We start from the raw sequence: 26,933 nt of genomic DNA, 5'->3' as shown, positions 1-26,933 counted from the left end.
CTGCAGCAGTGCTCCCGGGCAGCCTCCCGCAGCGGGGACACACAGGCAGCATGGACCTGCCCGGTCCCCGCGGGGCTCCCCACTCACACACGGCTGTCCCCGCCTCACCGAGCAGGCGGCGGGGCCTCCCCACAGCGCGACCCCCCGCGCGGCGGCCTTTGTGCGGGGACAAACCCCCGCGCGGCGCTGCTGCCACCCGGCGACCGACACCGGTAGGGCACATCGCGACCCGCGCATGCGCGGCGGCATGCCCGTGCTCCGCGCTGCCGCCCGCCGGTACCGGCACTGCCGTACCACGGTGCCGCCGCGGTCGCTGCTGCCGCCTCCCCTGTGGCCAAAGCGCGGTACGGCAGCGCCGGCCCCGCACGGGCGGCTGCCGGGCGCCATCCCCGGCGGCGGGGCCGGGCCGGAGCCAGCGGGGAGGCGAGCGAGACCCTTCGGCCAGCGCGGCGCCGGGCCGCCCGCGCGCGCCCAGCAGAGCGGCGGCGGAGGAGGATCCGGTAACAGAGTTTCGTTCCGCGGGAGCCGCGCCAGGGCGGGTGAGGGGCCGCGGGTGCGTCGTGGGATCCCCCGGCCGGGCGGGTCCGGGCTCTGCCCTCCTGGGACCGGCGGGGGGTGGGTTTCGGGGCCGAGCCCGTGCCCGGTCGGGGGGCGCAGGGGCGGCCCCGCCCGGCTCAGCTGCTCCTGGCTGGGGCCGGGCAGCCTCTGCCGCTCCCGGCGCGGGTCGGGCAGCGGCGGCCCGGGGGGCTCCGGCGGCGGCGGGCGGGTCCCGGTGCCCGCAGGGGCGGGGAAGGGCCCCAGCTGCTGCCGCCAGGGCCGGGGGCTCTTGGGGTGGGGGTGGGACACCGGGCCGCGCTGGGCTTGGAGGGGGTGGCTGGGCCCGGCTCCCCGCGGGGTCCCTTCGGCCTGCGGGGTTTGGGGTGCGGTGCCGGCGATGCCGGAGAAATAAAGCCCGTAACGGCGGTAAGAAAGCGGTGCCCGGGCCGTGCTGGTGCCGTCCCACAGGGACGCGGTTTCCCAGCGCCTACACAGTTCCCCAGCGCTCCCCGAAAGTGCCCGTGCGGTCCTGGGGGTGCCGGGCTGTGGGGCGGCTGCGCTCCCTCAGCGTCGCCCAAGGGGGCTGCAGAGGGGGCGCAGAGGCAGAGAGGGGGAGCCGGTTTGGGGCCCGACCCAGAGAGCGAGTCTCCTGCTCCCGGGGCTGGCAAACAGGCTCGTGTGGCTGGTTTTGGGGCTGAGAAAGAGAGGGAGTTGTGTGGCTTTGGGATCAGGAATGGGCTGGAGATGAAATCCATGCCAGGCACCATCTCTCTGCACGGAGGGTCTGTCCCGGCCCCGCTCCCGAGGGCAGCAGTGGGTTGTGGGTCCCCTGGCTCGTCCCTGTTGGCTGCTGTCCCTGTGTGAGACAAACAGGCTAATTTCTCTGCTCTTCTTTTCCCAGGGTCACCTTCTGCGGCACGGGAAGAAAATCCTGCACGGCTGATTCCACTTGCTGCTCAGGTAATGGCACGTGTGGGGCTCGGGGAGTGGGGAGACACATTTGTGAGTTCAAGGACGCTACAGATAGTCCACATCAAAGCCGCAGAAAAGGCAAATTTGCTGCCAGTGCAGAAAAGCTGACGAGGAGTTGCAGTGGCCAGAGCATGCCTCCTGCCTGAGCAGGTCCCTTTGTAGTTAGGAATGGTTTCCTTTGGGGTCAAAGCCTGAACTTTCATCTAGGATAAATTAAGAACTGCCTGTTACCTTCATTAGGGTCAAGCGTTTCTCTTCTGTTTGTTCCTACTGGTTCCAGGGGCAAGTGGGAAATAGCCTTTTATTTTCCTATGCGTAACTCAATTTTGACTAGCCTGTGGTGTCGGTCTAGTTAACGTTTGAGCCCCTAGATGCCAGTAGAAATTTAATGAATGAAACATGATGGAAACTGATGTGTCGCTTGATTTTTATTCTTTTTTATTATTATTGTTTGACTCTGGATGGCATGTTTTTCTGTGGCTCAATCCACATTGTTCCGTGGAGCCTTCATTCTAGGACTCTGAAGCAAAAAAAGTTTGTCGTTCCAGAAAAGGACTGGTCCTTCCTAGGACTGAGGTGTAGACTCGGAGTGTCTCTTAAGTACACAATCAGAATTAAAACCAAATTTCACTGGATGTTGCTGCTGTTGGTCTTCACTTCCGTTAGTGTCCCTGCAGCTCCCTCATGGGTGGGAGCTCTGAATCATAATTTTTTTTTTTTTTTCAGTCTCTAATACATTTTTTCCCCCCAGGCAGAGGCTACGTTTAAAAGTTAATTAGTTTCCTCCCAAACGTGCCAGTGAATAAAATTGAGTTACGATTATTAAAACCGGAAAAATGACACCACTCTTAGAGATCCTGGCTATTTCTGAACACGTATTCGTCATGTGCAAATGTCCTTGAGATACAGATCGTGGCTTTGTGCTCTGATGAGACGATAGGCTGAGATGGGGATGAGCTCCGGCAGACAAAAAAAGATGCAAGGTCCTGCGGTTTTTGTCTGTTTGTTTGTTTGTTTTCTTTTGTGGGGGTGGGGGTGTGTGCGCTTTCAAAAACAGTGCACTGTTGACTGCAGGTGGCAGCCTGCAGAGCTCTTTTGCTGCCTGACCTCTCCTTTTTTTTGTCACTCCTCTTTCGTGGCTACAACTTTCATTTGCATCATTTTAGAAGAGCAATTAAGCGACTTGCCTGTGTAAAAGTGCTGGCTATATCGGGAAGGTAATCGACTTGGCTACAAGTAGAATTTCTGAAGGAAGAACAACAGCAGCAGGAAGCAAAAGGCAAGTTCCCCAAAAACTGTGCGTGTCTGACACGTCCAAGTTTAATTGCCAAATGTTGTTTGGCAGTATGTTCCACGTGGCTGTTTTTGGTAAACATAAGCTTTCAGGAAATTCAGTATTGTGTGTGGCAAAAGAAGTGCCTCTGTCTGTCTCCTGCTCCGTAAATGTCCGGTGGCAGGGCTGTTGCTCCCTGCTCTCAGTATGGCCACGGTAGTGCTGCGATATTTAGGCCTAACAGATGGGTTTAGGAAGGGAAGGAGAATGCCCGTTTCTGTAAGGGCTAACAACGCTGACTCTTTTCTCCATCTGCCGCTTTCCTGTGTGCCAGATGAAGCTGTTATATTTTTCTCCTTTGTGCCCGGTGTATGAAGCTGCTGCCAATGCGGGTTTGCAATTTGTGTTGCTAGGTTTTTGTGGAGTTCTCGTTGTGGACTGCTTCTGCTGTGGCCGAGTGTCAAGATGCGGTTTTGTGACAGGACTCGGAGGGTTGTGATTAATGGAGCAGGGTTGAGTTGGAGGCCTGTAACCAGTGGTGTCCTCCAGGGGTCAATAGTTGGACCAGTACTGTTTAACATATTCATCAACGACCTGGACGTGGGGACAGAGTGTACACTCAGCAAGTTCACTGATGATACCAAACTGGGTGGGGTGGCTGACACCCCAGAGGGCCGTGCTGCCATCCAGCGTGACCTAGACAGGCTGGAGAGCTGGGCAGAGAAGAACCTAATGAGGTTCAACAAGGACAAGTGTAGGGTCCTGCACCTGGGGAGGAAGAATTCTAAGCACCAGTTTAGGTTAGGGGTGTACCTGCTGGAAAGCAGTTCTGAAGAAAAGGATCTGGGGGTCTCGGTAGACAGTAAATTATCCATGAGCAAGCAATGTGCCCTTGTTGCCAAGAAGGCCAACGGAATTCTGGGCTGCATAGGGAAGTGTGTGGCCAGCAGGTCAAGGGAGGTCATTCTCCCCCTCTACTCTGCACTGGTGAGGCCACAACTGGAATACTGTGTCCAGTTCTGGGCTCCCCAGTTCAAGAGAGACAGGGAACTACTGGAGAGAGTCCAGTGTAGGGCAACAAAGACGATTGAGGGATTGGAGCATCTTCCTTATGAGGAAAGGCTGAGAGAGCTGGGACTCTTTAGCCTGGAGAAGAGAAGGCTGAGGGGAGACCTTATTAATGTTGACAAGTATCTAAAGGGTGGCTTTAAGGAGGATGGAGCCAGACTCTTTTCAATGGTTCCCGGTAACAGGACCAGGGGTAACAGGCACAAGCTGGAACATAGGAAGTTCCGATCAAATATGAAAAAAACCTTCTTTACGGTGAGGGTGACCAAGCACTGGAACAGGCTGCCCAGGGAGTTTGTGGCGTCCCCTTCTCTGGAGATTTTCAAGACTCGCCTGGATGCAGTCCTGAGTAATGTGCTCTGGGCAATCCTGCTTTAGCAGGGGAGTTGGACTAGATGATCTCTAGAGGTCCCTTCCAACTCTGAAAAATTCCGTGATTCAGTTCACAGCTTCAGAAACCATGTGCCCTGAAATGGGTGTGGGTGAAGCTGACCTTGGGTGTGCAGCCTGTGCTCGTGGGGACGCTCGGGGGCTCCTCATCAAAGCAGCTGGGCACCCGCGGGGTTGCGCTCTGCTCTGAGCGTGCCATACTTTTGCCGTTGGAAGGTGGAAGAGAGCATGTGCCTGGTAAATCCAAGGGCAGTTAAAAGCCAGGAGGGACCCTGAGCAGGTTTGGTGGCATTTTGACAAGATTCTGGGCTGTTGGCAGAAACGTCCTGGCAAAAGCCACTGCTTTGTTGCAAGGAGGCAGTTTAGAAGGACAGGTGGGTTGCCGTACCCTTTAACAAAAATATTCAACTAGGGATGCGTAGGGTGAGGAAACCCTGTATCTACGTAGGCTCGAGAAAATGTACATAGGCATCTGTGTTTGTCGCAGCATGTATCTGCGTGTGTCTGGGAAAGTGGCTCTAGTGCAACTGAAGCTGCCAGCGAGTCAAAAAAAGGCAGGTTTGTCTAAAAAATGCAAAGGCTGTAGAGGCCCGCATCAACAGCTGTGCCACAGATGATTACAAATGCTTTTTCCTCTACTCGGCTGGAGTCTTTGCAAAGCTCCACGAAAGAAGGAGGCCTTAGATTCCTACCCAGCTTTCTGCTAAAGTTTTTTTTCCTCTCTCGGCAGAATGTCAACTGCCAGCATTTCACCACGGTCGCCCTTCTGTTGTGCCCTGACAGTGCAGGAGAGATGGAAAGGATCCGGAGTGCTTTGCAAGTACGAGGTACATCTGCGATGCGCATCTGTGTTTTTCCTAGGGTCCTTGTAGTGTGGACTTTGAAGTTAACATGAAGGATGTGCCGGCTTTCTTTTTATATTTTTTCTATGAAATATCTTAACCAAATCCTAAAAGTAAAATAAGGTCTGTTCTGGAGCATGTTACACCTGTGCAAAGCTTATTTCCCTGCATTTATTTTTCTCTTCCTGAAAGCACAATCTTCTCTTTCTGCCTGCTGTCTATTAAATGATACTGTGAAAATAACTGTGTACTAAAAGAGGGAAGAAACCGTTCGCAAGGGTTCACGTGTTTGGAAGCAGCAGACTTTGTTTTCAGATAAAAGCTTTATGCTTTTTCAGTCGATAAATTTTAAAAATATCTTACGGTATTACTCAAAAACCTTACTGAGATACTGGCATCTGTCCTAAAAGCAATCAAGGTCAAAGAAGAGACATGGACCAAACAGGACAAAGCGGCGTCACTTCTGCATGTTTTCCGGTCTCTGCCACGAAGCATCAGCAGCCTCGTAAGTAGTGAGGGCAAGTCCCAATATGGTTTTGGTGAGTTGTGGCTTCCAATGACATCTTTTGTCCATGACCTACAGTGTGTCCTTTTGACTTTAGTTGGAAAGAGATTTTTCCAAAATGGAACTGTTTCTCATTCAAAGCAGTTGCCTTCTATGAAGTTCCCGTCAGAGCAGGTCCTCAGAGATGAAGTGCTGGGCAGTAGAAGTCGTGAGCAATGAGACCTTGCACTCTCTTTGCACCTCTTTGCCGGCCTTTGTGTTCTCGGTTGTTACAGTCGAGATCTCATAAAACCATGTTCCTCCATGCGTTCAGCACAGCAAAAAGCATTCGCCAATCTGCCGGTGCTTTTTGGTGGCGTGATGGATTGCAGCCTGGGGATTTGATTTCCCCCCCGACCCTCAAGAGTAAAACCTTTGGTGGGGATCTCATATCGCTGATCTTCCTATGCTAAATGAAACTTTTTTAAAAAAAGATGAAATTGTATAATTTACAAATTGACTCGTGTTGTTTAAACTGCCACTGCCAAATAGCTGTGGCGTACATTTTACAAGGCATACTGAAGCAGTAAGGTATTGGTTGTGCTTGTATAAAATGAGAGGCGACTGAATGTAACTTTTTTTCCCCCCGATGTTTTGACGGGGAGCTCTGAAGTTCTGTATTTCTGTCTGGCTTCCAGTGGCGTGTTTCCCTGGCAGACCATGGAGTTACCTGAGAGTGGATGGAAGGGAAAAATTTTTCCCCCACATGGAAAAAAATCTTTTTTTTTTTTGAGGATGAAGTCCGCAGGAAAGTGCGGAGCCCCAAGGTTTTTGGGGCGATGAAAGCGCTGTGGCGGGACAGGGAGGACAAGCCACGGCTTTGCCTCCTGACACCTTTGGTGTGGGAGCAGTTGCTGTATACTTGATGTTTTTGACCTGGCCCTGGGAGAGTGAAATAAGGTGTTTTTGAGGATGAAGTCGCCAGGAAAGTGCAGAGCCCCAGGGTACCTCAGAAAGTGGCTCTAGGGAAACTAAAGGTGCCAGTGAGTCAAAAAAATGCAAAACTCTAGTGGCCTGCATCAACAGCTGTGCCAGAGATGATGCCTAACAGTTTTTCCTCCACTCGGCTGTAGTCTTTGCAAAGCTCCACGAAAGAAGGAGGCCTTGGATTCCTACCCAGCTTTCTGCTAAAGGTTTTTTTCCTCTCTCGGCAGAATGTCAACTGCCAGCATTTCACCACGGTCGCCCTTCTGTTGTGCCCTGACAGTGCAGGAGAGATGGAAAGGATCCGGAGTGCTTCGCGAGTACGAGGTACGTCTGCGATGCGCGTCTGTGTTTTTCCTAGGGTCCTTGTAGTGTGGACTTTGAAGTTAACATGAAGGCTTTGTCAGCTCTCCTATAGTTTTTGTATGAAATATTTTAACAAAACACTAAAAATCATATAAGGTCTGTTCTGGAGCATGTTACACAGCCAAAAGCAGTCTCTAATCTGCCAGTTCTTTTTGGTAGCCTGATGGATTGCAGCACCGGGGATTTGATTTCCCCCCTGACCCTCAAAAGTAAAACCATTTGCGGGATCTCTTACCTCGCTGATTTTTCTGTGCAAAATTAAACTTAAAAAAAAAAAAGTTAGCATTGTATAATTTACCCACTGACTTGCATGGTTTAAAGTGCAACAGCCAAATAGCTGTAGCATACAATTTATGAGGCATATTTAAGCAGTTTGGTGTTTGTTCTAAAGGTTTAAAAAAAGAGGTGACTGAATGGTACCGTGTTTTCCCCACTATTATGACAGAGCGCTCTGAGGTACTTTATTTCTGTCTGGCTTTCAGTGGCGCATTTTCCTGGCAGCCCAGTAGCATCTCTCTCGGGCAGTGCCGCTGGCCAGATGTCCTTCCTCCTTGCGTAGCACCCACAGAACCCCGTAGTCAAATTATAACTGTGTGTTTTGGGGAGAGATAGTGTCATGGTATCATTTCACAGCTGTGCAAGGTAAATTAGTGCCAGAGGAATGTCAAATACTTTTATAGCGTTAGTATTTTTATTGAATGCAAATAAATGTAGGCACACCTTTTCAGCATAAAGTGAATGGCCGAGCTTTGTTCTTTATTGTTGCTTTTGCTCTTCACGGTTTACCCTTCCCTCTTGGCTGCATCGACCCAGTGAGCGAGGTGGGCAGTGGCAGCGGCAGCAGCGTGAGGGCTGTAGCTGTGGCGGTGGGTCTGTCAGCATCGATTCTGGTGTTACGGCCCAGCCTGGTCCTGCCGCCCTGCACGCAGGGTGATGGATCTCCCTGTGTCCGTGCTGGGAGGAAGGGGCCAGGCGTTTCCCAGCGCCGGCCAGAGGGTTCGCCGTTAGCCTTGATCCTGACTTTAAGAGTTGAGCTGGCGCTGGCTTTTGAAGGCTGTGCTGTGTTTGGAGCTGAGCTGTTTCCCTAGAATCCTCCTGTAGCTCAGCTACCGTCCCGTCCCTTGGTCTGAGGGAATTCCTCTACTCTCTTCTCTTCTGTGCTACTTTTTTAGCACGCTGAACTCTAACTGGGGATTTTTGTTTTCCAGGTGCCTCGTCATAGGCATCTCGTGCTGCTTGAGAGATGGTGGCAGAGCCCCCGTGAGGGGAAGGGGCCAGCCCTGGGTCTGGGCGTTTTGGGATTTTTGGGGGGGAATAGAAGGGTGTCTGTGTGTGTGTATGTCTCGGGGGGTTTGGGACACCGCAATGTCACCGGGGCAGTGATGATGCAGCGGAGGAGCAGGTGAGTGGGGGATGTGGGGGTTACGTGGAGTTCCCCCAAAAAGAGGTGGGTCACAGCCCCAAAATGTCTGAAAGTTCGGGGGGGGTGGGGGTGGGGTGGGGTTAAAACCTGTAACTCCGGGGACGAGGCACTGAAATAGAGAACAAGCTCTCCTTTTTATAGGTATTGAAAAATAATCATTTCTGTATCTAAAAGGAGCTCAAAACAACAAAAAAAAAATCTCTAAGGATGCTATGCCCGCATCGTTGTGCGGCACGGCCGTACTGCACATGCGCGCCCCGTGTGCCGTACGAGTGTAGTGCGCGTGCGCGCTGCCTTTCCGCTGTACGGCTGCACTGCGCATGCGTTGCCTCTCCGCCTGCAGTACCGCATTGTGTCCGCAAAGTGCCAGCAGTGAGTGCTGTGCCGTATTGCTGTACTGGGCATGCGCACTCCCTTTATGCTGTGGGGCTGTACTGCACGTGGGCCGAGCTCGTGCCGTACGGCTGTACTGCGCATGCGCACCCCCTTTGTTATGTACTGCGTATGCGCGCCCTTCTCTTCCGCCGTACGGCTGTACTATCCGTGCGCGCCCCCTCTGTTCTGTAGTGCGCATGCGCGCCGTTTCCTGCCGCCGGACTGTACTGCGCATGCGCGGCGTGCTGCCTGCCGTACGGCTGTATTGAGGCATTGCGACCGCTGCCGGGCGGATGGACGGGCGGGAGGGCCAATCAGAGCTCCTATAGGTCGGATCGCAGCTCCGCGCTCTCATTGGTCGTATCGCTCGCAGGGGGTGTGGCGCGGTGGGAATTGACGACGGCGACGGACCAATGGAGCGGCGCTGCTCTAAATAAGGTGGGGGGGGCGGGCGGCGGGGCGGGGCGGCTGCCAATGGGCGCGCGTCGTGGGCGGGGCGCTCTGGTAGCTGAGGGGGCCGGGGGAAAATGGCGGCTGGCTCGAAATCGGAGGCGCGTGGTCCGGGCGGACAGCGGGGGCCGGCGGGCGGGCCTTCGGTCGGGTCGGGCCCGCCGGGCAGCCGCGAGCACGTCGTGAGGCAGCTGGACCGCCTGAAGGTGAGCGGGGGGTGGCGGGGAACGGCGGGGGGCTTGAGGGGGCCCCGAGGGGTGATTGGGGGGGCTGGGGGGATCCCGATGGGGTTTGGGGAGGCTGAGGGTGGGACTTGAGGGAGGCTGGGAGGAGCGGGGTGGCTGTGGTGGCCCCGAGGGGTGATGGAGGGAGCTGAAGGGGCGGGATACGGGGGTTCTGAGAGGGAACGGGGGGGCTGAGTTGTCCCTGGGGAGTGGCTGAGGGTGAGGATGGGGGTCCTGAGGGTAATGGGAAGGCCTTGAGAGGGGCTGGGGGGTCCTGAGGCGTACCCGGGGGGGGACTGAGGGATGATGGGGGGGGCTGAAGGGACTTTCGGAGGGGGGAAACTTTAGGGGGGAACAAGGGGGCTGAGGGGGATCTGGGGGGCCGAGGGGGCCCCGAGGGGTGACCGGGGGCCTTGAGGGGGGCTGGGGGAACGGGGGGGCTGAGGGGGCCCGGACGGTGGGGAGGGGGATCCTGAGAGTGTGATGGGGGCAAACGGGGGGATCTGAGAGGGTGGCACTGAAGGGGGTTAGGTAGAGGATGTGGGGGGCTGAAGGGGGTTAGGTAGAGGATGTGGGGGGCTGAAGGGAGCTCTGTGGGGGCCGTGGTGGTGGTGGTGGGGCATGAGGGGAGCCCTGAGGTGGGGGGTGGGTGCTGCAGGAGCCCTGAGTTTGGGGAGGGAGGCTGTGGCCTAAAGTGGGTCCTGAGTTGGAGTGGGGCTGTGAGGGGGAGATGGAGACAGGCTGAGGAGTGATGGGGGGGTGCAGGGGGGCTGGGGGGGGAGGGTCGAGGCATCCCCCAGCGTTTGGGGGTCCCTGTGACCCTCCCCCCACTGTGCCCCCTCCTGCAGGATGAGGAGCCCTACAGCGAGCTGTACCCGGGGGTCTGTGAGGGGCTCAGTGACTCCTCCAAGGTCATTGTCTTCGGCTTCAAGGGAATATCCCCTGTCACTGCCATGTTTCCCCCCAGCACAGGTTGCCTTCTCCACACCAGTTTTTCCTTGGGGGCCTGTGCCATTGCTGTCCATGTCACAGGTACGGGGATACTGGGACCCCCCCGGAGCTCTCTGAGACAGCCTGGGACCCCCACATTACCCTGGGACCTCCCAGAGCCCTCTGATACCCCCTGGGATCCCCCAAACCCCCCAGGATCACCCTGAGACCCCCTAGAATCTCCTGGGACCCCTTGCCCCCCTGAGAACTCTGCAGGATGTACTGCGACCCTTCATGTTCTCCCAGGACCCCTCTGGCACTATCTGGGACCCTCTAGGACCTCTCATGTTCCTCCCAGGGCTCCCTGGTGCCTTCTGGTGTGACCCCCCACATTCCCCCCAGGACCCCTCTAGGACCCTCCCACACCCCTTCCAGGACCCCAGAGATCCCCCCTGGAGCCCCCCAGAAAACCCCAGAGCCCTCTGGGACACCCTGGAGCTCCTCCCCAGTACCCCCAATGTCCCCCTGGCACTGTCCTGGGACCATCCTCTTACCCCCTGGGAGCCCCTCAGAGGCCTCCAGGACCCCTAGGATCCTCCCCCACACCCTTCAGGACCTCCCTGAGCCCCCCTGGACCCCCCAGAGCCTTCTGGGAGCTCCCTCCGATACCCCCCACATCTCTGGGACCCTTGTGGGTACCCCTCACACCCCTGAGAGCCCCCTAGAATCTCCTGGGCCCCTCATGTTCCGCCCGGGGCTCACTGGAGACTTCTGGGATCCCTCCAAGCCCTCCAGGATCCCCTGGAGCTCTCTGGGTCGCTCTGACACGTGCTCTAGGATCCCCTAGAGCCCCCCAGAGCCCTCTGGGACCCACTGGAGTCTGCCCCTGGTATCCCCCACGTTCCCCTGGGACCCTTCTGCGACCTCCCCCCAGTCCCATGAGAGCTCCTCAGAGTCCTCCAGGACCCCCTGGGACCCTTTGTCTTCCCACAGGACTCTCTGAGACCCTCGTGGGACCCCCACATTCCCCCAGGACTCCTTGTAGCCCCCTGGGACCCTCCCCCACCCTCTCCAGCACCCCACAGATCCCCCTGGGACCCCTCACACCTCCTTAGAATGCCCCTGGTGCCTTCTAGGATCCCCTGGAACCCCCTTGGGACCCTCCTGGGACCTCCCACTCCCCACTGGGACCCCCTGGACTCCTCCATGGTATGCCCCACGTCCCCCTGGGAGCCCCCACACCCCCGGAGAGCCCCTTTAGAGCTGTCTAGGATGCCCTGGGACCCTTCCACACTCCCCTAGGATCTTCCAGAGTCCTCTGGAGCCCCCCAGGACACCCCAGAGCCCTCTGGCACCCCCTGGAGCCCCTGCCGGTACCTGCCGCATCCCCCTGGGACACCCCCCCCACCCCCTGAGAGCCCCCCCAGGGCCTTCCAGGATCCCCCTGGGACCTGTCATGTTCCCCCAGGACTCCTTGGAGCCTTCTGGGACCCTCCACATTCCCCCAGGACCCTCCCACACACACCCCCCAGAACACCCCAGAGTCCCCTGGGTCCCCCCAGGACACCTCAGAGCCCTCTAGGACCCCCTGGAATCCCCCCTGGTACCCCCCACATCCCACTAGCACCTCCGTTACACCTGTTTCCACCTCCCAGGGGACACCAGCTCCTGCCAAATGCTCTGGGAATGCCGGAGCCTGACAGAGCATCTCGGCAAAGGAGAGATGAGTGAGTGAGAGTGGAACCGAGCGGGGACCCCCTGGATGCAGAGAGGAGGATAAAGGAGCTGCGGAGCAGAGACCGATGGGGGCTGTGATAGGATGAGGGAAAGGGAGATGAAGTGCCACAAGGTGCCTTGGAGATGGAGGAAGGTATTTGCTCTAAACCTTTAAAAAGAGGCAACTGAATGTAATGTTTCCCCCCCCGACCCCCGATATTTAGACAGCGTGCTCTGAAGTACTTTATTTCTGTCTGGCTTTCAGTGGCATGTTTCCCCGGCCACCCAGTGGCATCTCTCTCAGGCAGTGCCTCTGGCCAGATGTCCCTCCTCATTGCGTAACACACAGAAAACCTTGTAGTCCAATTATAACTATGTGTTTTGGAGAGACAGAGTGTTATGGTGTCAATTCACAGCTGCGCAAGCTAAATTAGTGCCAGAGGAAAGTCAAATACTTCTATAGTGTCAGTGTTTTTATATGGTATATACAAACATAATGCACACCTTTTAACCGAAAGGGAAGGGACAAGGTATTTCCCAACGCCAGTGAGAAGGTTACTGTTATGCTAAGAACGTGTTCAAAATTGTAGCAATTACACTTAATCCTGACTTCAAGAGTTGAGCTGGCGCTGGCTTCTGAAGGCTGTGCTGTGTTTGGAGCTGAGCTGTTTCCCCAGAATCCTGTAGCTCGGCTCCTGTCCCGTCCCTCAGTCTGACAGAACTCGTCTACTCTCTTCTGGGCTATTTTTTAAGATGCTGAGCTATAACTGGGGATTTTTGTTTTCCAGGTGCCTTCTTGTAGGTGTCTCGTGCTGCTCGAGAAATGCCCCAGTCCAGGTTTGCAGCCGGTGGTGGAGCCCCCCTGAGGGGAAGGGGCCAGCCCTGGGTTTGGGTGTTTTGGGCCTTTTTTTGGGGTCAATAGAAGGGTGTCTGTGTGTCTCAGGGTTGTGATGATGTCATTTGGGATACCTCGATGTCATTGGGACAGCGATGATGCAGTGGAGGAGCAGGTGAGTGGGGGACATGGGGTTACATGAGAGTCTCCCAAAAGAGGTGGTTCACAGCCCCAAAACGTCTGAAAATCTTGGGATGCATTAAAAAAAAGTGAAAACCTGTAACTATGGGTGTGAGGCATTGAAATAGAGAACAATCTCATTTATATATGAGAAATATATATATTAAGAAATAATATTATGTATGTAAAATAAGTTCAAAATAAAAACCTCTATGTCTAAGGATTCTCTGATTCTGTGCTTCTGTGTTACATAAAAGATCCTAGAATACAAAAATTTTTTAAACAATGTATTTATAAAAAGATATTAGTGTCAAAATAGATGTGTAAGCAGACAGTCCAAGTAGATATTCTGTATCATAAATACTAATGTATAAGTCTAAGCAGATTTTCTATATAAGTGCAAACAGATAATATAAATTCCCTAAATATATAATATGTAAATAATTAAGGGAGTGGTGCCGCCCGGCGGCTGAAGGCTGGTCCTGCAGGTGTGCGCTCCTCCCTGCGCTGTGGCGCCGCCTCCCGCCCGCGGCGGCGCTGTGCGTTGGTTCCGCAGCTCGTGCGCATGCGCGGCTTCGCGGAGGACGGTCCGGCGCCGGTCTCGGGAGCGCAGCGCTGGAGGGTGAACCCAGGACCGTCGGGACTCCGGCGAGCTCCGCGCCACCTGGAGCGGGATCGGTGCCGCCCGGCCGGCCTCGAGAGCGGCCGTCGGCGCTCCAGTATCGGCTCTTACGCGTTACCGCACCCCCGTCAGTTTTCCGGGTGTCAATCTCCATGGCCCCGCGGTCCTCCGACGCGCGTCTCTATGGCACTTTAGTCCTCCAGGATCCCAGAAGTGCCCCCTCAGTCCTCCGACGCGCGTCTCCATGGCACTTTAGTCCTGCATGAGCCCCCTCAGTCCGCCGACGCGCGACTCTATGGCACTTTAGTCCTCCAGGACCCCGGAAGTGCCCCCTCAGTCCGCCGACGCGCCTCTCCATGGCACTTTAGTCCTCCAGGACCCCGGAAGTGCCCCCTCAGTCCTCCGACGCGCGTCTCCATGGCACTTTAGTCCTCCAGGACCCCGGAAGTGCCCCCTCAGTCCTCCGACGCGCGTCTCCATGGCACTTTAGTCCTCCAGGACCCCGGAAGTGCCCCCTCAGTCCGCCGACGCGCGTCTCCATGGCACTTTAGTCCTCCAGGACCCCGGAAGTGCCCCCTCAGTCCTCCGACGCGCGTCTCCATGGCACTTTAGTCCTCCAGGCCCCGGAAGTGCCCCCTCAGTCCGCCGACGCGCCTCTCCATGGCACTTTAGTCCTCCAGGACCCCGGAAGTGCCCCCTCAGTCCTCCGACGCGCGTCTCTATGGCACTTTAGTCCTCCAGGACCCCGGAAGTGCCCCCTCAGTCCGCCGACGCGCCTCTCCATGGCACTTTAGTCCTCCAGGACCCCGGAAGTGCCCCCTCAGTCCGCCGACGCGCGTCTCCATGGCACTTTAGTCCTCCAGGATCCCGGAAGTGCCCCCTCAGTCCGCCGACGCGCGTCTCCATGGCACTTTAGTCGTCTAGGAGCCCGGCAGCGCCCCCTCAGTCCACCGACGCACGTCTCTATGGGACCTTAGTCCTCCAGGATCTCCCTCAGTCCTCCGAAGATCGTCTCTATGGTACTTTAGTCCTCCAGGATCCTGGAAGTGCTCATCAGTCTTCTGGAAATCACCTGTTTCCAGCACTCTTCCAAAACCATAAAACATGATTAACAATTAACCACAAAAATATCTGAAGATCGCAAAAATAAAGCAACTCCTGCAGAACTCTCTTCTCTACAGCAACAAGTAGACAGAACTCAAACAAAAGCGGTAAGAGAATCACCAAAGGCGAGTGCCCAATGGAAATAAAAAAGAGTCGTGCTTTGCCTCCTGGGAAATTAAGGCAGAAGAAAAGGAGCTGCTGCTCCTGTGGCCACCTTTATGTCTTCTGGGGGGTTAGCCCTGTCCCTGTCTCCAGGGGATTGTGGGAAGGGTGGTGGGCAGGGCCCGAGGGCAGTGGGCGGGGCCCGGGGTATATGAGCCACAGCCTCGGCTCAGGAGCTCATTTTGTTGCGGGGCCCCTCTGGGGTTGGTGCTCTGCTGGTCCTTTACTTGGCTGCAGCTTTGGAGCAGGCTTGGCTGTTTGGGCAGGCATGTTTTGGTATTTAGAGAGGCAGAGGTGAGAAGGCTGAGCTCAGACCTTCAGGACCAGTACACATCCAGCCACCTGTATAGTAGAAAGTTGACTGGTATGCTGCTTTTTTGTTTCTTTTTTTTCAGGTCAGTAACTCTGTAATGAGTGTTTAGGGGATGCCCAGATGGTTTAATAGTATGCTTTTCTTTATTCTAGGAGTGCTGCATTTTCCTAGAATTCCTGACTTTATTGAAGATGTAACTGTGGTTTTTTTTCCATCAGTTTTGCAGTATGGTGTGTGAGTTGCTGATCTTGTTTCTCTTAATTGTGTTGATGATGAGATTATCTTGTAGGGGTTAGGGTGAGCATTTTTTATGCATCTGCATATTGCACCTTAGCACTTCTCAAGAAAGCAGCAGGGATGTAAGGCATAGTGTCATTCAGGGTATGGCATGGCTCATCACCTTTCCCCATTGCCCAAAGAGTGCCATGGTGTCCCTAGAGTTTTTGCAGCTTGCAGCAGGCCCCTCATAGATTGTATCAGGGCATTACTTATTTTGTGGGTCTATAGCAGAGCCCAGAGTCTGGGGGAAGACAGAAGATAGGAGGCGCCTGCCGAACACAGGGCATGTCTCAGAAGAGCAGCTCCTGAGGAGTGGCTGACACAGGGGTTTCAGGGTTGCAAATACAGAATGGGAGCTGTCAGGAAGAAGTGTGGGTCCTTCCCTGACAGCTGAGGAGAAGAGAAGGGGTTTCTAAAGTTTTGGCACTGGGGGTTGGCTAGGAAAGGGAGGCAGGTTCATCTGTCTTTGTCCTATTGGTTTTGCATTTGGATTTGGGTGTCAAGAGGGTCTGGTCTGTTCTAGTCCCTTGCATTTGAGGTGAGCTGGATAGTATTGAGGAGGTGCGTAGGACTGGTGATTTCACAGAAATGCAATGGTAATTTTGTGCTTGTTGGTATCTTAGGTGTCATAAATAATTGTTGCTGCAGCCTCTGACTCTGGAATCGGCGTGAAGCAGGTGAGTGGCTTACCGTGGCACCTCTGAGGATGAGGGTGCTGTGGAAGAGGTTGGCCTCTACTGTCATGGTGGTCACTGCTGGAGCTGTGGTTTCTTTCTGTTTTGCAGATGAAGAGGAACCTGGTGGCTGCAGGAGCACATCAGTTAGCTGTTTGTTGTAGGTTTTTTTGTCAAGGATGAATTCAGACCCCTGGCTGTCTGAAAGCTAAGTAGAGGTACAGGTGCTGGAGGGGGACCAAGGTTGACAGTTTCAGGGAGGAGTTTTAAAGTCAGGGTAGAGCAGAGGGCTATGCAGGAGCAGTATCGTCTGAGTAGGTAAAGGGAGTGGGTTACTCTTCAGCACAAAGCTAGTGTGTGCTGGGCAGGGCAGTTCTGGCGTGTGTCTGTTGTTGTGTAGTTTGTGTGCTCTGTCTTCTGTGTCTTGAACTTTCCTTAGGTTTTGATGTCCTCGTTTCTCTTTGCACACAAGGGGCACAGCATGTACCTCAGGCACCACCTGTAGGGTCTCAAAAGCCTGTGCTAATTGGCAGAGTGCCCAATGGGCACTTCTTTTCTTGCATAACAATTTTAAAGTGCAGATCGGACTTGCTTCTCAGAAGTTTCTGGATGGTCCTTTTCTGCAGCATCGTTCCCGGCTGCACGAGCAGCTCTGTTCTCTGAGCTATAGCAGCTCTAGCCATCTACTTCTATGAACTGCGATTTCTTCCCTGCATCCTTACATTCCCAGGAAGCCAGGCTTCCTGCACATATGTCATCTCCATTTTGACAGGAACTTCTTGGAATGGGCCGTTACATTTCACTCTTTTATAACTTTGCCATAGAGCCTCCTCACGTCAGTGCTGTGGCCCTGTTGGTCTTGCCTGACAGTGTCTCTTGTCTGAAAGTCATTCTTCTCGTGGAGAGTTTTCTCTCATCTTGGAGTCACATTGTCTCTAGTGCTGTGTGGTGTTGGGCTGCACATGGGTGTGTTTGGCATGGAGCTGACCTGCCTGGGGGTGTAGAGTCAGGGGTAGGTGGAACAACAATAAGAATCTAGGGGTAATATGTTGATCTGCCAAGAATGTTTAGCCAAAGGTTGTACGGTCATCTGGGGTCAAGCAGCCATTGGCAGGGACAGTCATTTCCATAGTGTTTTATGGAGATGATTGGAGTCTTCTGGGAGGGCCTGTTTGGCAGTAGTGAAGCAAATTAAAGGTGTTAAGGCTTGTATGTGTGGGGATTAATGTTGGACCCAATTTTTTTTAATGGTAGGCTGTAGTTGGAGCCTAGATGGTATTCCTAAATGGAAACAATACCCCTGGAATTGTTCAGCTACTGATCAGCATCTGGGTGACTTGTTTACTAATTTTTTCAGATGCAGAGGGACAAGATGTGCACCAAAGAGTCATGGAGAAGGCAAGCGGGACCTCATAAGAAGGTGGGTCAGTGCATGGTGCTGGAGGGAAGATGTGACTGGTGGCTATGTGATTATATTATGGCTTGGTGGTGTGTGGGTTTTTCTTTTAATTTTGAAGGTGTGAAGTGATGAGTAAAGCAGGATATTGGCATCGGACGTGACTCGGGCAAGGTGGACAATGACTAGTGGGCTGAAGCAGCAATTCTTCTCAGATGTTATATTGTGGGTGAAGTTTTTAGTGTCCTTTGGGTCTGTTTTACAGGTGGTCTGTAAGCCTCAAAGCGGCAGCCCAAAACCATGGAGGGCAGGTGGGCGAGAGGCCAGGGTAAAGGAGTAGGAGACAGGAATGGCTGTAGGCAGACTGAGGTTTTGGGCAGTATCTTAGCATGTGCCTTTTGGTTGGCTTTTTTTTTCAGGTGCAGGATGCAGGCTCAGAGGTGCTAAGTCACATGCTGATGAGCGGGCTGAGAAGGTGAGGTGGTTGTGGGCCATATTGGTGTTTTAATAGTGAAGTATTATACGGCAACTTGGTTAAGTATTTATCTTTTGGTTTTGCAGGTGCCCTGTGAGCCATCTTTGGAAGTGGATGAGCGTTAGAGGTGAGCCGAGGCAGTAGTGAGGAGGAGGTTGTGGCTGGTGATGTCTTACATGTGCAACAGTAATTTTGTTCCTTGGTATCTCAAGCAATGATGGCTGCAGCTTCTGACTCTGGAATGAGCAAGTGAGTGGAATCCCATTGTGCTTTTGAGGAAGGGGAAATTGTGGAAGAGGTTGGCGCTGGGCTCTCTGAAACTTCTTGCTGTCACTGTTTGGTTTTCTTTAATTGCAGATGATGAAGAGGAACCTGGTGACTACAGGAATGTCCCAGATAGTTGATGTGCTGTTTTGGTTTTTTTTTGTCCACAGGGGATTTAAGACCTCCAGCCCTCTGAAAGCTAAGTTGAGTGGCCAGGGCTGGGGAGGGGCTGGGAGGGGAGAAGTTTGTGATTTGCAGGGTGATATCTTAAAGTTAGAGAAGGGCAGAGGGCTGTCCTGGAGCCATGCCCTTTGAGCAGGTAAAGGGAGTGAGTTAGTCTTCAGCACAACGCTAGCGTGAGCTGGGCAGGGCGGTTCCAGCCTGTGTCTGTTGTATTGTCTGTGTGGTCTGTCTTCTGTGTCTTAGACCTTCCTTGGGTCTCGATGTCCTCTTTACACTTGAGGAGCACGGCCTGTACTTCAGACACCATCCCAAGAGTCTTGAATGCCAGTACTCATCGGCACTGCCCCAGTCAGGCCCCGCTTTTCTTGCATTGTAAGTTTAAACAGTGGATTGGTCTTGCATCTCGGAAGTTTCTGGGTGGTCCTCGTTTGCAGTGTTGTTACTGACTGTGTGAGCAGCTCTGTTCTCTAGCCATCCATTTTCAGTGACTGGGACTTGTTCCCTGCATCCCTAAGTTCTTAGGTCTTGAAGTCGGGCTTCCTGCGCATACGTCTTTGGAGTTGCTTCTTGTCCCAGGCCATTACATTGTACTCATTTCCTGGGGTTTCCCTAGAGCCTTCTCGTGTCGCCATCATGGTCTCGCAGGTCTTCTTGCCTGACAGTTGCTTATGTTGGTGTCACCCTTCTTGCTGAGAGTTTTGTCTCATCTGTGAGGTGCATTGTTTGTAGTGTTCTGTGTAACGTCGGTCTGTGCTTGTGTGTGTTTGGCTTGGAGCTGCACTGCCTGGTCACATAGAGTCAGGGGTAGGTGGAACATCAATAGGAGTCTATGGTTAGTTTGTTGATCTACCTAGACTGTTGAGGCAAAGGTGTTACAGTCAACTCCCATCAAGTAGCTGTCAGCAGGTTCTGTGGGCAGCTTTTTAATTAATGGGGTTGTCCTGGGATGAGCAGAGCTATGTGGGAGGGGCTGTTCAGCAGTAGTGAAGCAGACTGCAACTCAACAATGTTAAGGCTGCTTTGTATGGGGTGTAATGTTTGTATGTTATTTTTTTAATGTCAGGCTGTAATTGTACTCCAGATGGTATTTCTAAGGCAAAACAAGACCTTTTTGAGGGTGTGTGCGTGTCACACAGGGTTCCCTCCAAAAGAGGCAGTTCACAGCCCAAAAATGCCTGAAAATTCATGCGGGGAATGTGTGTTTAAAAAAAATAATAAAACCTGTATATATGGGATGAGGCATTGAAATAAAGAACAACTTCTAATTTTTATACATATTGAAAAATATGACTGTATGTATATAAAAAGGAGTTCAAAATAAAAACCCGTATCTACTATATTATATAAACAATGTTATCATATTACAAGATCCATCCCATAGACAATTTTTGCCTTCATGGTTCTTTCTCTGTCTGGCTCCCTGTTGCTTCCTCCTATGTCTGATCTGTAGTCCATAGCTGTTTTCTTTCCCCTGTGGCTCCCTTTCCCTGTTTTTCACCCCCTGCTTCTCTGCCCTGTAGCAGAGTGCTGTTGTATTGGGTTTAAGTGACAAGGTTTTGTTAGCTGAGTTGCAGGGGCAGGGGCTGCAGGGGTGAGTTCTCTGAGAAGACACCAGAAGCTCCCCCCATGTTGGGCACAGCCAGCTCAGAGAGGGACCTGCTGCTGGTCAAAGCCGAGCCCAACAGCAACGCTGGCCGTGAGTGGAGCAGAGAGTCCCTGCAACACGTGGAGGCCCCACTGTTGGAACAGAAAAAGAGTGCGAGGAGGAGGGAGCAGCAGAGACAATGCGAGATGAACTGACCACAACCCCAATTCCCTGTCACCCTGTGTTGTCCGGGGGTAGGAAGTAGAGAAGTTGTGAGTGAAGATGATCCCAGAAAAAGAGAGGGGTGGTGGGAAGGTGTTTTTTAAATTAGTTCTTATTTCTTGTTATTTGATTGACAATAAATTAAATGAATTTCCCCAAGCCGAGTCTGTTGTTCTTGTGACTACGAGTGATCTCTCAGTCCTTGTCTCAACCTACAAGCTTTTTCATTTTAACTTCTTCCCTTGTGTAGTTGAGGAAGGGCAGCGATACAGAGGATGGGTGGGTACCCAGGGGCCAGCCGAGGTCAATCCACCACAGATTAGTTCTATTATGCTTTGTGTCCTTGTTTTTTAATGCTTGACTATGTTTCTTTTACCCAATCTCTTTGAAACTTTATTTCTCCCTTTCCATCCCTTTCTTTAAATTCTTGCTTAGGTTTCTTGAACCCAGATGGTTTTAAAATTTTCTTGCTACTTTTCCCTCTCTCTGTCTCCCCAAATTAATTTTAATTTCTTTACCATGTTCTTGTACCTTGTTGCTTTTCATAATTATCTTCCTCGATCTCTTTCTATGCAGTTCTGCGCACCTATCTTTCAAGTCTTAGGTATGATTCTCATATCCTGTGCCTTTCAAAATTTTGTGTCTATATCTCCTCCAAGCCATCTCCCTGCCTATAATTCCCAATCCTTCCCTCTCTTGTCTGCACCCTGCCACTTATTTAATTTTTTTTTCTACATCTGCCTGTTATTTTTTGCTTATGTTTCTTGTACCTTGTCACTTTTCAAAATTCTTTTTCAATGTGTACTTCTGCCTGGGTCCCTGTCCTATTTTTTATTTCTTGATCATGTTTCTTTTCCCCCGCTCCTGTGTGTTGTCTCATCTTATCCTGCTGGTCTCTTCCACCTCTCTCTCCTGCTCCCTGTCTCTCATATATTCTTCCATCTGTCTGTCCCTGGTTTGTTTTGCACAGTCTCTCCTCTCGCTGCATCGCAGTCCTGCTTCCCACTCCTCTCTTGTTTGTGGCATCCCGTTTCCTGGCTTCCTGTCCGACACCTCTTCTCTATGTCCCTCTGTCCTTCCTCATGCTGTTTCCTTCCCTTTTGTCCCTCTGTCCTGCCGCCTTTGGGCGCTGAGCCTCGTAGCCAACTCACTGCCGGGATTTCCTAGGCACGTTAAGGAATAAACACTTCCTGCCTCCTCTGTGCCCCTGGATGCACTTGCTGCCCCCAGGGTGCAGAGCTCATTGCTGGGGACAGGCTCAGGGGAGGGGGTGATGTGCTGTGGGGCTTTGGCAATGGCCCCTCTTCCCAGTGGGCTCCAGCTGGGGCTGAGGCAGCTCAGGTGAGACCCATGAGGTGAGGATGGGCTGGTCCAGGCTCAGGTTCAGCCAGTGAGGCTGAGGATGGAGCTGGCTCTGCTGTGCTGAGGGGCCTGCCTGGGCATGGCTGCCTGCTGGAGCTGGCTGAAGAGTGACACAAAGGGGGTTCCACAGGCATGTGCCTCCAGCAAGGAACAGACGGTCCCCACGGCGAGGAAGGATCCCTCCCAGCCATCCCCGACAGAGTGCACCACCAGCACAGAGCGTCAGGAGCTTGCTGCCTCCGTCATCTGCACGTGGGAGCCACCGTGCCTCTGGGAAGCGTAGTGGGGGAGGAGTTTAATAGTATGCTTTTTTTTTTTATTCCAGGTATACTGCATTTTGAGGAATTCACAACTTTACTGAAGAGGGAACTGGTTTTTTTTCAACAGGTTTGCTGGTACTGTGTAAGTTGCTGATACCATTTTTCTTTTTACGGGTGATGGTGATATTATTTAGCAGGGGGTAAGGTGAGCATCTCGAGTCCCCCTTTTCCCCCTTACTTTCTCACCATCCCACACTTCCCCGTTCTGAACCTCCCTGCTTGCTGTCACCTCTTTCCCCATTTCCCCTTTTCTTTTCCCCTGCCTCCCCTTTCCTCCCCTGTCCTCTGTGCACCTTTCCACTCTTTCCCCATTCTCCCCTTTGTTTCACGTCACCCCTTTCCTCTCTCTTTGCTCCTCCACGTCCCACCTTTCCACTCCCTTTACCTTTTATTCCCCCCATTCCAAGTCTCCCCTTTGCCCTTTTCCCCTTTTCTGCCTTCTTTGTTCCCTTTTCCCCCGATTACTCTCTGTCCCCTTTCCCCTGCTTCCCTGTGTTTCACCCACTGCCCCACTTTCCCATTCTCTGTCTCCCTTTCCCTTCTTTTCCTTTTCTCCCCTCAAGTTCCCTGTCAGCCCTTTCCCCTGTCTTTTTTCCTCCTCCTCCCATGGCCCCCCCTTTGTACTTCCTTTACCCTTTCTTTCCTCTGTTCTATTTCTCCCTTTCCCCCCCTTTTCTCTTTCAGCCTCCCCTGTCCCCCTTTCCCGTTTCTTTTCCCATCACCCCTATCTCATTTCCCCTTTCTTCCCCCCAGTTCCCTCTTTCCCCATTTTCCTTTTCTTCCCCCTGTCCCCTTTCCCTTTCTCCCCCCGATTCGTGTCCTTTGTCCCCTCTCTCCTTCTTTCCCCATTCTTCCACCATCCCCTTTTCCACTTTTGTTTCCCTCCCCACCTCGTCCTCTGTTCCCCCTTTCTCCCTTTATCCTCTCTCCTCCCTTTTCTTCTTTCTGCTTTCTTCCCCCCGCCCCGCCACTGGTCCCCCATTTCCCTTTTCTTTCTCCCCTGTCCCTCTTTCCACTTTCTTTCCCTTTGGCCTGTTCCCTGTCCCCTTTTTCTCCCTTTCCCTTTTCTTCCCCTCCCATGTCCCCGCTTTGCCCTTTGGTCCCGCCTTGTCCCACCTTTCCCCTTTCTCCCCCAGGTCCCCATTCCATCTTTTCTGCATCTTTCCCACCCCACATTCTCTCTTGCCCCCTCCCTTGTCCCCACTTTCCCCTTTGTCCCCCACGTCCCCAATCCATCGTTTCTGTTTCTTTCCCTGCCTGTCCCATCCCCCCTTTCCACTTTTCTTCCCCCGCCATACCCCTTTCCCCCATTTTTCCTGTCCCAGCTTTCTGTCTTTTTTCCCTGTCCCCTTTCACATTTCTTACCCCTGCCCCCTCTTTCTTGCTGCCCCCCTTTCCCCCTGTCTTTCTCCTCTTTTGTCCCTCCTTTTGTCCTCCCTGGCTTTTCCCTTCAGACTCCTCCTGTGTCTACCCTTTCCCCCTTATTCCCCCCGGTTTCCCCTTTCTCGCACCCGTCCCCTATCCACCTTTTTCTTTTTCCACCCTGTTCCCTGCCCCACCTTTCTTCCTTTCTTTCCTCCCCATTCCCAATTTTCCCTCTTTCTTCCCCTTTACTCCCTTTTCCCCCCGTCCCCTTTTCCCATCCTATTCCCCCCGTTCCCTGTCCTTCCTTTCCCCCTTTCTTCACCCACTGTCCCCCCTTCCTTCACCCCTTGTCCCCCTTTCTTTCTTTGGCCCCTTGCTTTCCCCCTTTCCTTTCCTCCTGTACCCCTTATTCCTTTCCCCTGTCTGCCCTTTCCCCTTTCTTCTCTGCCAGTCCTGTCTTCCTCCTCTCCCTCTTCCCCCATTCTTCCCCTTTTGAGCCGTTCCTCCTTTCCTTCTTTCCCCATTCTTTCCCCCTCGTGCCCTGTTCCTCCTTTCCTTCTTTCCCTGTTACTTACCCCTCGTCCCCTCTTCCTTTTTTAATTTCTTTCCCCATTCTTTTCCCCCATCACCTCTTCCCCTTTTCTTTCTTTTCCCATCCTTCCCCCTGTACCTTGTTCCCCCTTTCTTCCTTTACCTATTCTTTCCACCCCATCCTCTGTTCCTCCTTTCCTTCTTTCTGCTTTCTTTTCCCATGTCCCCTTCTTCCCCCCTTCCCATTTCCTGCTATTCCATTCCTTCCTTCTTCATTTTTTGCCCCTTCTCCCTTGTTTCTTTTCCCCCTTCTGTCCCCATACTTCCCAGCTGCTTCTGTTGCATCTTTATGTCATTCACCAGTCTTTTTTCCTCCTTGTGCCTGTTCTTTCTTTCCTTCTTTCCCTATTCTTTTTCCTCTGTCCCCTGTTTCTTCCTTCTTTCCTTCTTTCCTTCTTTCCTTCTTTCCTTCTTTCCTTCTTTCCTTCTTTCCTTCTTTCCTTCTTTCCTTCTTTCCTTCTTTCCTTCTTTCCTTCTTTCCTTCTTTCCTTCTTTCCTTCTTTCCTTCTTTCCTTCTTTCCTTCTTTCTTTCCTCATTTTCTTCTCTTTGTCCCCTCTTCCTCCCTTCCTACTTTCCCCATTCTTCCCCCCATTCCCTGTTCTTCCTTTCCTTCTTTCCCCATTTTTCCACCCTGTCACCTCTTCCTTCTTTGCCTCTATCCCCATTCTTCTAGCCCTCTTCTTTTCCTCTTTTCTTTCCTCCTCTTCTCCCTTCTTTCCCCATACTTCCTCCACTCTTCCCTGTTCCTCCTTTATTCTTCCCCCATCCACTGTTCTTCCTTTCCTTCTTTCCCGCCCATCCGTCTTTCTTCCTTTCCTTCTTTCCCCGTTCTTCTCCCCTCAGGCCCTGTTTCTCCTGTCCTTCTTTACACATTTATCACACTCCATCCCACACTTCCTGCACATTCCCTCTTTCTCCTTTCTTGTCCTTCATCATTCTTCCCCCGTCCCTTATTCTTCCTTTTCTTTCTTAACCCATTTTTCTCTTCAGTATCCTTTTCCCCATTTCCTTCTTTCTTCACTCTCTGTCGTCTATTTCCCCTTTCCTCCTTTCCAGATTCTTCCTCCTTTCCTACTTTCCCCCTTCTTCCTCTCTGTTTTCTGTTCCTCCTTTTCTTCCTTACTCATTCTTCCTCCACCCTGTCCAATATGTCCCATTTCTTCCTCTCTGTCCCATTTCTTCCTCTCTGTCCCATTTATTCCACCGCCGTCTTTTCCTACTTTCCTTCTTTCCCTGTTCTTTTCTGTCTGTCCTCTTTTCCTCCTTTCCCTTCTTTCACCATTCTTCTTCCCCCATCCCGTGTTCTGTCTTTCCCATTCTTTCTGCCTCCCATCACATATTCCCCTTTTTAGTCTTTACCCATTCTTACTTGTCCCGTCCCCTGTTGTCCCTTTTTTTTCTTTTCCTATTTCTTCCTCCCACATCCCCTCTTCCTTCTTTCCCCGTTCTTTCCCCTCCATCCCCTGTTGCTCCTTTCCTTCTTTTGCCATTCTTTGCCCCCTCGCCCTTGTTTCTTTTTTCTCTTCTTTCCCTGTACTTCCCAGCTGGTTCTCTGTTGCATCTTTGCCTGTTCTTTCTTTCCTTTTTTCCCCATTCTTTTCCCTCTGTCCCCTGTTCCTCACTTCTTCTTTTTTTTCCATTCTCTTCTCTCTATCCCCTCTTCATCCTTTCCCTTCTTTCATCATTCCTTCCCCTCCATCCCCTGTTGCTCTCTTTCTTTTTTCCCCACTCTTCACAGAATCACAGAATCGTAGGGTTGGAAGGGACCTCTGGAGATCATCTAGTCCAAGACCCCTGCCAGAGCAGGGTCACCTAGAGCAGGTTGCACAGGAACATGTCCAGGCGGGTTTTGAATGTCTCCAGAGACAGAGACTCCACCACCTCTCTGTGCAGCCTGTTCCAGTGCTCTGCCACCCTCAGAGAAGTTCCTTCTGATGTTTGGGTGGAATTTCCTATGTTCACCTGCCCCGTTCCCTGTTACTCCTTTCCTTCTTTCCACGTTTTTCCACCCTGTTGCTTCTTCCTTCTTTCTTCCTTCATTCTTTGAGCCCTCTGGTTTTCCTTCTTTTCCTCCTCCCCATCTCCTGTGCCTTCTTTCCCCATACTTCCCCCACCGTTCCTTGTTCCTTCTTTATTCTTGCCCCGTCCACTGTTCGTTCTTTCCTTCTTTCCCCATTCTCTTTCCTCCATCCCCTGTTCCTCCTTTTTTCTTTCCCCTTTCTCTTCTCTCTGTCCTCTCTTCCTCTTTTCCCTTCTTTTACCATTCTTTCCCCATTCTTTCCCCCCTTCCCTGTTCTTCGTTTTCTTCTTCCCCCTTTTTCCAACCTGTCGCTTCTTCCTTCTTTCTTTCTGTCCCCATTCTTCTAGCCCTGTACTTTTCATATTTTCTTTCCTCCCCCTGGCTCTTGTCCCTTCTTTCCCCATATTTCCCCCACTGTGCCCTGTTCATCCATTCCATCTTTCCCTTTTTCCACCCCATCCCCATTCTGTCCCCCCATTCCCTGTGCCTTATTTCCTTCTTTTCTTCCCCTTCCCACCACCCGTCTCCTGTTCCTAATTTCTTTTTTTTCTCCATTTCCCCCCATCCACTGTTTCCCCTTTCCTCCTTTACCTGTTCTTTCCCCGTCCCATTTCTTCTCACCCAGTCTCGTTTCTCCTTTCATTCTTTTGCCTCTGTTCCTTCTTTCTCCATTCTTTCCTGCCCGTCCCCTGCTCTTCCTTTCCTTCTTTCCTAATTCTTCCCCCCATCCTTCTTCCCCTTTCCTTCTTTCCCCATTCTTCCCCTGCATTGCCTGTTTTCCCTTTACTTTTCCCCCATTATTTCCCCCTATTCCCTGTTTTTCCTTCAATTCTTAACCCATTTATCCCTCCTGTCCCCTGTTCATCCTTTCCTTCTTTCCCTATTTTTTCTTCCTGTCCCATGTTCCTCACTTCCTTTTCCCCCATTCCTTCTGTCTGTTTCCTCT

General features: G+C 52.5%; 2 protein-coding genes and 1 long non-coding RNA gene across 9 annotated transcripts; all 3 read left to right on the top strand.

Annotated features, from left to right (window-relative positions):
• The first annotated feature begins 235 nt into the window (after nt 1–235).
• LOC128908110 (uncharacterized) lies at nt 236–8,309 on the top strand. Its single transcript, XM_054197696.1, has 6 exons — nt 236–500; nt 1,439–1,497; nt 4,971–5,067; nt 5,493–5,587; nt 6,781–6,877; nt 8,125–8,309. The coding sequence occupies exons 1-6, from the start codon at nt 236–238 to the stop codon at nt 8,136–8,138; spliced, it is 627 nt and encodes a 208-aa protein (XP_054053671.1). The 3' UTR covers nt 8,139–8,309.
• A 927-nt stretch (nt 8,310–9,236) lies between these two features.
• Nucleotides 9,237–13,250, top strand: LOC128908105 (uncharacterized). Of its 6 annotated transcripts, XR_008465858.1 has the most exons (6): nt 9,237–9,370; nt 10,237–10,420; nt 11,455–11,527; nt 11,974–12,188; nt 12,823–12,871; nt 12,978–13,250. XR_008465858.1 is itself a non-coding variant. In XM_054197688.1 (4 exons), the coding sequence occupies exons 1-4, from the start codon at nt 9,242–9,244 to the stop codon at nt 12,047–12,049; spliced, it is 462 nt and encodes a 153-aa protein (XP_054053663.1). In that variant the 5' UTR covers nt 9,237–9,241; the 3' UTR covers nt 12,050–13,250. The 6 variants fall into 6 exon arrangements, 1 of the variants encoding a protein (XP_054053663.1); XR_008465857.1 differs by having other exon boundaries at nt 12,823–13,248; XR_008465859.1 differs by lacking the exon at nt 11,455–11,527 and having other exon boundaries at nt 12,823–13,243.
• A 1,110-nt stretch (nt 13,251–14,360) lies between these two features.
• Nucleotides 14,361–18,603, top strand: LOC128908107 (uncharacterized). 2 transcript variants are annotated; one of them, XR_008465863.1, is made up of 6 exons: nt 14,361–14,882; nt 17,561–17,623; nt 18,019–18,074; nt 18,161–18,201; nt 18,287–18,323; nt 18,432–18,603. It is a non-coding gene; the product is annotated as an uncharacterized LOC128908107 (long non-coding RNA). The 2 variants fall into 2 exon arrangements; XR_008465862.1 differs by having other exon boundaries at nt 18,161–18,323.
• The last annotated feature ends 8,330 nt before the right edge of the window (nt 18,604–26,933 follow it).

This window comes from Rissa tridactyla, chromosome 4, assembly GCF_028500815.1.
Source record: "Rissa tridactyla isolate bRisTri1 chromosome 4, bRisTri1.patW.cur.20221130, whole genome shotgun sequence".
NCBI lineage: Eukaryota > Metazoa > Chordata > Aves > Charadriiformes > Laridae > Rissa > Rissa tridactyla.
The sequence above is the reverse complement of the archived record's forward strand: the minus strand, read 5'-3'. Positions and strand labels throughout refer to the sequence as shown.